Source organism: Geospiza fortis, unplaced genomic scaffold (assembly GCF_000277835.1).
Source record: "Geospiza fortis unplaced genomic scaffold, GeoFor_1.0 scaffold237, whole genome shotgun sequence".
NCBI lineage: Eukaryota > Metazoa > Chordata > Aves > Passeriformes > Thraupidae > Geospiza > Geospiza fortis.
This window is the reverse complement of record NW_005054319.1, coordinates 1612554-1621435: the sequence shown is the minus strand read 5'-3', so window position 1 is coordinate 1621435 and position 8882 is coordinate 1612554. Positions and strand designations below refer to the sequence as shown.

Sequence of the window (8882 nt, the reverse complement as noted above, 5' to 3'; positions counted from 1 at the left end):
GAGGTGGTGCCGCCCCGGGGCCGGACCAGCTCCCGGTTATGAGCGCGGCGTGTCCCCGCCTGTCCCTCCGCTCTCCCCGGTGCCAGGTAGGGCTCGGTCCGGCGGGACGCGGGGCTGGGGCTGCGGGGACTCTGTGGGGCAGCTCCCCTTCTCCACACACGCGGCAGCTTCCCGGCTGGACGCTCCCCAGGGAGCTGGGGGGGGTTAGCCTGGATTAAAGGAGGACCGGGGGGACCGCATCGCTCTGTACGGCCACCTGGGAGGAGGTTGTAGACAGGTGGGTGTCGGTCTTTTCTCGCAAATATCAAAAGACCAGAAGAAGAGGAAACAGCCTGGAGCTGACCCAGGGAACGAGCTGCCCGGAGAGGCGGTGGTGGCACCGTCCCTGGAGGTGGATGTAGATGTGGCACTTGGGGTCACGGTTTGACAGCGTTAGGGTGATGATCGTGGGACTCGATCCTAGAGGTCTTTTCCAACCTTAACGAGTCCTTCCAGCCCCGGTGCTGGGCCTGAGGCTGGTGCAGCCCTGCCGGGTGCTCTGCAGCCCCTGCCGGGCTGGGCTCCGGGAGCGATGCCGGGATGCAGCCGGCACTGCCCGGCTTCCAGCGCTGCTCCGCGGGCATCCGGCCCTAAACGCTTTCTTCCAGCCTGAACTTCACTGCAGAGCTCAAAACTGCCGGAACCAGGTGTCTGTAAGGTGACTACAGCCAGTGGTGGCTCTTAGGGGTGACACACAACAAATGTCCCCGGGTGTTGTTGGCCCAGGTTGCAGCACCGAGGCTGCCTGAGGTGCTCCCTGTGAATGTGGAGCCAGGGATGGTGCTTGTGCGGGAAGTTTGTGATAAAAGTAATGGATGAACAGTATGCCCTGCGCTTGCAGAGTTTCTTCCTGAAAGTCAGGAAATTGTGACAACTTCCAAGTATGGATATTAAAAAAGAGGTGACAAATGCTGCCAAGCCTGTAAACTTCAGCTTTGTGGCAGCAGGGGTGGGCAAGGTGCTGGCAAACTGTAGATGAGGATGTTCTGCTGGTCTAACATACATGGGCTAAGTTGTGGTGCAACGTGCAAAGCAGCTCCATTTTTTGCTTATGGTGTACATTTATACTAATGTAAGTATTGGTGTCACTCGATGAGGTAAAACTTCCTTGCTCTGCAAAGGGTGCAAGATTTTTGGGAAGCTGGGCAGAAACAATGTGCTGAGTGATAGCCAAGTGCATGAAATTTGTTTATTGATACAGACTGCTTTCACTGGTGGGTGCTTGCTCTCCTGCACCTTTAGGATATTAAATTAGATTCCACTTTTGTAGAGGTTGCCGATTCCCTAAGCATAACTGGTATGTACCATGATATGTAAGTATAGAAGGTTGCAGGGGTCCAGTGATCCCTGGTGAAGTGCCCCAAAGGAAAGTATCCATTTGAGTTTGGTGGGGGTTTTATGTGTTTTTAAAAGTTCTTATTTCACTTCTTTCTGTCTTCCTAAGCAGGCAAAATCCAAGTAAGCTGCCAGAAATCCTGTATCTTCTCATGTTAGATCAAGTGGGCACTGGAGGAGTTGAGGTGGTTCCTAGTGCTGGGGAAACCCAAAGCAAGAAGAGAGGGGGTCTGCACCCAACCCTTTGGAGGCACATTTCTTTCAAAACCACTGCTGTTCATAGAGGTTTATTGTCCCCTGTGTCTGGCACATGCCTTTCTGTAAGCTGCTTTATTTTCTGCTCCTGTAAGTGAGGTGGAGTTACTTTTGCAGAGCGGCTGGAAGAGAATGTAGTTGTTGCAAAAAGCCAAGAGGAGAGGAATAAAGAGACACAAATTACTTTAGCCCCTTTCTATCCTAAGAATAAACAGTTACAATCGGGCTGTGAAGTGGAAATAAAGTTTCCAAACCCCCAAGGAGTTGCATCTGCAATGGCTTTTGCAATAAGCGTGCTGGGGACATCCCCTTTTCTGGCGTTAAATGAGTTTGAGAGGTGGTTGTTTGACACAGCAGGGGTTTGACCTGTCATGGCACGAGTGACCTCAGACCACAGTGTCTTTCCCAGGCCTGGCATGGGGAGAAGAGCTCTTGGTTCACACCCAGGCCAGGTTCCGGTTGGAGATGGTCACGGGGTGGCTGCTCAGGGGACTCTGTAGGATGATTGTAGCACTTGGTCCACTCTCCAGTTTGCCAGCACCGTGTCACAGAGGCAGCTTTGTTTGGATCCTGGTGCATGTTCCTGTTGGCTGGTGACTTTGGGTTGAACTTGAATGTAAATTCTTGGCTCATTCTGGAAGCTTTCCCTTTTGATTCTGGCAAGAGGAGGACAGAGGCACGTTCCCTCTAATGTGCACAGAGAACTCTAATTTGTGCTTTCAGTCTGGCATCCTTTATGAAGTGCTCAGGAAGGGGATGGCTCATAATCAATAGGGCAAGTCTTGTTTTCTGCAGTGCTTTCCTTCTGAGGGGGCATTAAGCTGTCTTACTGCTCTTTTCCAGGGCTCCTCTCTGGCACTGGTAGAGTTAAAAGAAGTGGAGTCTTTCTGATTTTGTGCTGCTCGCTGCTGTGTGTGTCTTGGAAAAGCCAAACTCTCTGGCAGGCCTGCATGCCGTGTCCTGGAAAGCAGGCTGGAGCCCTTGGGGTGCACTCGGTGAAGCTGAATTGTGGGGTGGCTTTGGTGAAGATCCCTCTTTCCATTTGCCCCAGGAATGTGAGTGCCACACAGTGTCCAGCCTGCCCCTGTCGCTGCTGCCAGCAGGGGGATGTGTCCACGCCTGGCTGGGACAGCTTGGCAGGAAAGCTGGGAGGCTGCAGTGCTGCCCAGGGCTGTGGGAGCTGCTTCGTCTGGGGACAGCAGGAGAGGATGCTCCGTGCAGCTTTCCAGGCTTGCTGCATTCCAGGCAGCCCAGAGGGCTCAAGCAGCGCTGGAAGCGCGGCGTGCTGGGATGCTGTGCGCAGTGGGCACCCTATTCATCCAGAATAGGAAGCAGTCCCTGCCCTGAGCAGCTAGATGGGATCAAAAGCAAGAACAGACTTGGGCAAAACTCAAACCCAGGAGTGTGCCAAGCAGGAGGCTTGGCAGTGTCCCTCCATTATCCTCTGCTGCTGGACTCAGATGCTTGGTCTGAAGTGCTGACGCACATATGTAATTTGCCCCTTATTTAGCTCTCTGCTGATCTCTCTGGGTGTTTCTTCTTAGATCTGCTCCATCCTCAATCTTGACTAGCTAAACAAGGAGAATTACTGCTGAGTAATACCTGCTTCTTGCTCTGCAGAGTGTAAAGCGTTACGTCTGCAGTTCCTCTAGATCCCCTTCACAGGCAGAATAAGAACCTGGCTTCAGGAGAGGGCACTTTTTGGTGTTGTAGTGCAAAGCCTGTGTTAGGCTGCAGCTCTGCTGAATTTCTGTCTGTCCCTACTTCCAAATTGTAAATAAGTACACCAGGGTGGAGAAACCATAAGCCTTCAGATATGTGTTTTGTGTCTTGGGACAAGCTGACCTAATACTTTGACATGTAACAGTATCTGGTATTGTTCCTCTTTGTTACTAAATTCTTGTCTAATGTTTGAAACCTGGACTTTGGTTGTTAAAACCCGTCCCTCCTGAGACACAAGCACAACCATGCAGGGGACTTTTTACCAAGTCATTCACTGCAAGGCTGCAGTGAACTTCAGAGGTGCTGGCCACATTTCCCTGGGAATGACAGAGCTCAGCACTGCTGCATATCTGGACTTGAGTTCTTCTGCATCTCTGTGTAGGGTGGGGTTGATGTTGTTTAAGGGTGGTGTGAATTGGCTGGGGAGCAACTTCTGTGTTTTGGGAAGAAGAGACACCCAGCCTTCATTTTAAGAAAACTTTTCAGGGCAGCTTGCCCTGAAGTGGCTTTGTTTTCAAAGCTGGTGTTTGCAGGGTTTGTGCTGAAGTCATTGGAAATATTTAGGATGTCTGTGGAAAGGACAGCTCTTGTTTTTTATCTGTAGATGCTGCTCTGTGTTTATAATCAGAGCCTGGACTATGCTTGGAGGGGTGGAGAACATTGCAGTAACTACTTGTACCTTGTCACTTTGCTGTGTTGTTCTTCCCTGGCTGTAGGCACTGGCTCCTTGCTGGCTTGGGGAGAGCTCAAGGCTGGTTTGCCAGCCTGCCTCTGCACAGAGCCTTGGACCAGAAAACATGCAGCATGGGGAGATGGGTGTTCCCTGAGGAGCTTGTGGGAAGAAAGAGGCTGGGAGTCATGGAAAGCAGACAGCAGTGAAAAGATGGGCTGGTTGAAGCAAAAACTCAAACCTGCTGCACCCCTCAGAATGGGTGATCTGAGCTGCCTCTTTATTTCTCACCTGTCTTTGGTGATCAAGAGTTGTTAGTGTTGAGTGTGATAAAAATATAAATTACATTAAAGCAGCAAAAGAGGTCCTGACTCAACAGTGCCTGGGCATGAACACAGATTTACCAGAGCCCCCTTAATCTCCAAAATCATTCAGTTAAAGGTAATCTCTCCTTTAGATTTTTATTGATGCGTGGCCCTTATCAGGACTGTATCCCTTGGCGGGGGATTGTAGGAGAGCTGTTTGTGTGATCTTTGTTCCTGGCAAAATGGAATAGCTACCAAGAGAGGTCATGGAGATAACACCTACTGGGTGCCTTCACACAGAGTAGATAAGATGGTGTGTTCAGGTCAGTGATGTTCTCTCAGCAGGGACTTGCTTTAGCCACTGAGGCAGTGGCACCTTCAGCCCTGTATTCGTAACTCCAATAAGGAATTTGTTTTCAGCACAGAGCACCTTCATGCAGAGATGAGACCAGACTGTGATACCAAAATCTGAAATCATGGATCTCCTGCATGGAGACTTCTACCTTCTTATGTGTTAGATAGTATAAAAATCAAGGAGGTCTGAAAGGTAATTGGCTCTGCATACTTTCTGTGTTTGGTTGTATTGTATGTGCATGTATTTTAATAACTTGCCTCAGTAAGCTCTAGGCCTGAAATCTAATTTTTTTAAATTTAAACGGAACTTCTCTTGAAATAATTGAATTCCAGAAACTTGATATTGATAAAAAGCCATGACTGCTATGAAACTGATAAAATCGCAACACATTATTATGTCTGCTTTTGGCCAGCCAGCTCTTTTCCACAGTCTCTATGGACACCTGCAGTGTGGGGATGCCCAGGGTGGGGATTGATACCTGGCACAGCTGGGCACAGATCTGTGCCTTGTCCTGGACTCTGCTGCTGCATCCTGCTCAGAGCCTTCCTGCCCAGCAGTGAGGCAAACAGCCAGGGCAGGAGCAAGGGCACACTCAGACACACTTGGGCACACTCTCGCACGCTTGCTCACACTCAGGCAGAGGGCAGGATGCAGAATTCAGGAGGACTGAGCTACAAGAGGTGATGCCATCCTCAGACTCCAGGCTGCTGCTCCTGAAGTGAGGAGTTTGGTCCCAGCACCAGATTGAGCTGCTGCTGGTGGAGCCAGCAGGAGCAATGGTCCAGCCAGTGCCAGACCTCAGAGTATGTCTCTCCTTGTGTGGCACAAAGCAGCACATTGGGGTGTCTCTGGCCATCTTCAGCCTCCACCATGTAGTTTGTCCAGGTTTTGTCAGGCCACCTGATCTGGCACAAAAGGGGCAACCAAATCCTGACCTTTAGGAAATTGTCCCACTCCCTTCCACCCTCTGCTGCCTGTCCCCCCACATATATCAGATGCTCCCAGCAGAGCCCCAGCTTGGCCCCAGGCTGCTCTCTCACCCTCTGCTCCCACATTTTGTACCCATCAGGCAGCCTGTGTGCAGTTCAGCAGCAACCAGTGACATCTTTGTACACACAGCACTGCCGAGCTGTTTTCCGATGCAGCAGAAGTCTGTAGACAGTGTACTGATAATAGGGTTTCACCTGTTCCCAGTGAAGTGACAACTGACATGCCATGTTCTGATGAGCCTCTTTCCAGCAGGGCACTTCTCATAGCTCTCCCCATGTGGAAATGGGGATGGTCATATCCATGACAGGTTTTGACTGTGCCAGGTCATTCTCTCCAAACCAGAAGGATTTCTTAAGGATTAACTTTTCTTTCCTCATACCTTTCCAGGCTCCTGCTCTGCAGCACCATGCTGGATCCCAAGCCTCACTCTGCAAGCCAGAGGTGAGTCCAGGTGAAAGCCAGCTACCACAGTAGTGTCAGGATGACCAAAGCACGGCTCCTCCGTCTGTCTGTGGTGCTGGTCTCCATCTTCATGATCCTCCTGATTATTGTGTACTGGGACAATGTGGGCACAGCTCACTTCTACCTGCACACATCCTTCTCCAGACCCCACTCCCCAGGAGCCATCGCAGCAGGTGAGGACTGGGAAGCCTTGCCAGATGTAGATGAATTTTTGGCAAAGCTGCTGAGCTCGAGCCTGAAACAGAACAGCTCTATCCCCCGAAAGACAGAGCAGCTCCTCGTCCAGGGCTCCAACAAGCCTGTGGTGAGTAACTTGGAGGAGAACGTGCGGGGCTATGACTGGTCTACACACAAGGACAGGAACAGCTTGGACCAAGAGAAGCTGCAGGTAGAGAGGCAGAGAACATTGCGGGAGTTTTGTGCCAATTCCAGCTTCACCTTCCCCACCAAGGAGCGCTCCTTCGATGACATTCCCAACTACGAGCTCAACCACCTGATTGTGGATGACCGCCACGGTGTCATCTACTGCTACGTGCCCAAGGTGGCCTGCACCAACTGGAAACGTGTGATGATTGTGCTGAGTGAGAGCCTGCTGGACCAGGGGGTCCCCTACAGGAACCCTCTGGATATCCCCCGGGAGCACGTCCACAACACCAGCACCCACCTGACCTTCAACAAATTCTGGCGTCGCTACGGGAAGTTCTCCCGGCACCTGATGAAGATCAAGCTGAAGAAATACACCAAGTTCCTCTTTGTACGAGACCCCTTTGTCCGCCTCATCTCCGCTTTCCGCAGCAAATTCGAGCTGGAGAACGAGGACTTCTACCGGCGTTTCGCCATCCCCATGCTAAAGCTCTACTCCAACCACACCAACCTTCCCACCTCTGTCAGCGAGGCCTTCGGGGCAGGCCTCAAAGTCTCCTTTTCTGACTTCATCCAGTACTTACTGGATCCCAGGACAGAGAAGATGGCCCCCTTCAATGAGCACTGGAGGCAGGTTTACCGTCTGTGCCACCCGTGCCAGATAGACTATGATTTCATCGGGAAGCTGGAGACGCTGGATGAGGATGCTGCTTATTTACTGCAGCTCCTCAAAGTGGACAGGCTGCTTCGCTTCCCACCCAGCTACCGAAACAGGACTGCCAGCAGCTGGGAAGATAACTGGTTTGCCAAAATCCCACTGGCTTGGAGGCAGCAGCTCTACAAGCTTTATGAAGCAGATTTTGTACTCTTTGGCTACCCCAAGCCAGAAAACTTGCTTAAAGACTGAAAGTGATTGGGCAGTGGGTGTGGGAGGGAACATCTGGAATACCAAAAATGTTTCAATCCTCCTCGTTTTTGCTCTTAACTCCCTTCCCAATGCAAGTTGGTACAATGGAATATATTTTTTCTACTGCTTCCCCTTCCATTTTTACAATAATGCCAGAGTCCAGGGTGTATACAGCCAGCTCTGCATATGCAAAAAATGCCATTTTTTTGGATTATCATTTGTTTTCTGTTTTTTAAAATGTCCCCATACTTTGCAATGGGTTGCTGCCCTTGGTCACTCTGCCAATCATGTCCTTCAGTAGCTTTTTATTAATACTTTTTAAAAATTAATATATTTAAGATATTTAAAACAAAGCGTGTGTCATGGCAAAGGAAGGGAAGGAATAAAAAAAAAGTAAAAGAAAACCCCAAGAAATTATGTACCTGCCTCTGTGTGTTGTCTTGTGGCTGCTGTTTCAGAGGTCAAGGTTTGTAGAGCACTTGGATCTCTCTGGGAGCTGGGATGTTGATGGTGGTGACTGCTGGTGGTCACTTCTAGATGGGCTTGAGGCAGTGGGATGGGTCAGTGCCTGACTCTGCCAAACAGGCCTGGAAGAACACCTGGAAGGACTCTGGTGACTCACACTGCTCACAGGTGTGGAGTGTGACACCAGGGTCACAGGAAGGAAATGGCACTGGGAGCAGTGACAGCAAGTCCTGTGGGGTGTTTTGAGGCATGCAGGTGGCCAACACAGCACCTCTGCACTGCCTGACCTTTTGGCAAAGCACTGTGGGACTCAAAGCTGAGCTTCAGCCCCTGTACCTTGTTTGTGTGGAGCATTCCCATGACTTGTCCCGGGGATGTTCTTAGGGGTTGTGGCCAGCCAGGATGGGCAGAGTGCTCCTGGATGGGCGAGCTGGCCAGGCCCTGGTGGTTGGCTGCTCCATGTCCTGGTCACTGCTGCAGGCAGTGCAGGTCCCTTGAGACCTGTGCTGTGTCCTCATCATCCCTGTGCACGCTTTAAGGGAACGTGGCAGGGATGCAGATGCTTATTCCAGGGAGAAGAAGATCCAAAAGGTTTCTTTCAATAAGCAGATGTCAAGGTCAACTCAAAGTTTTTCTGTTTTCAGCATTCCAGCTACTGCTCGTGACACCACATCCTCATCTGCTGCCTTTCTGCTTATTCCAAATGGCTGATGCAGATTTGATCATCTGCCTTGCTGGGACCTGCTGCAGGAGTGATGGTTCCCACTGTGCTGGGAGCATGTGGGCTGCTTCCCAAAGGAAATTAATGCCTTTAGAGACTTTTTGTGTCTCATCAGCTGAATCTGCTTCTCTTTTTCTCTCTGAATTGCTCTGCAAAAACTGTTTGCTTGGCAGATTAGGCAGGCAACTCTTTCAGAGCTGAAATGCTTAATTATTTCCCTGGACTGTGGGTGGTATTGGTGATTAAGGTCCAGGGTCATGCCTTGGGAGCCAGCTCTGTGTTTTGGGGAGACT

The 8882-nt window shown here is 50.6% G+C and overlaps 1 protein-coding gene across 2 annotated transcripts; it reads left to right on the top strand.

Moving 5' to 3' along the window:
• The first annotated feature begins 54 nt into the window (after positions 1 to 54).
• Positions 55 to 7796, top strand: CHST12 (carbohydrate sulfotransferase 12). Of its 2 annotated transcripts, none has more exons than XM_005420349.2 (2): positions 55 to 86; positions 6059 to 7796. In XM_005420349.2, the coding sequence occupies exon 2, from the start codon at positions 6153 to 6155 to the stop codon at positions 7401 to 7403; it is 1251 nt and encodes a 416-aa protein (XP_005420406.1). In that variant the 5' UTR covers positions 55 to 86; positions 6059 to 6152; the 3' UTR covers positions 7404 to 7796. The 2 variants fall into 2 exon arrangements, with proteins under 2 accessions (XP_005420406.1, XP_030912440.1); XM_031056580.1 differs by lacking the exon at positions 55 to 86 and having other exon boundaries at positions 6065 to 6112; positions 6278 to 7796.
• Positions 7797 to 8882: the final 1086 nt, after the last annotated feature.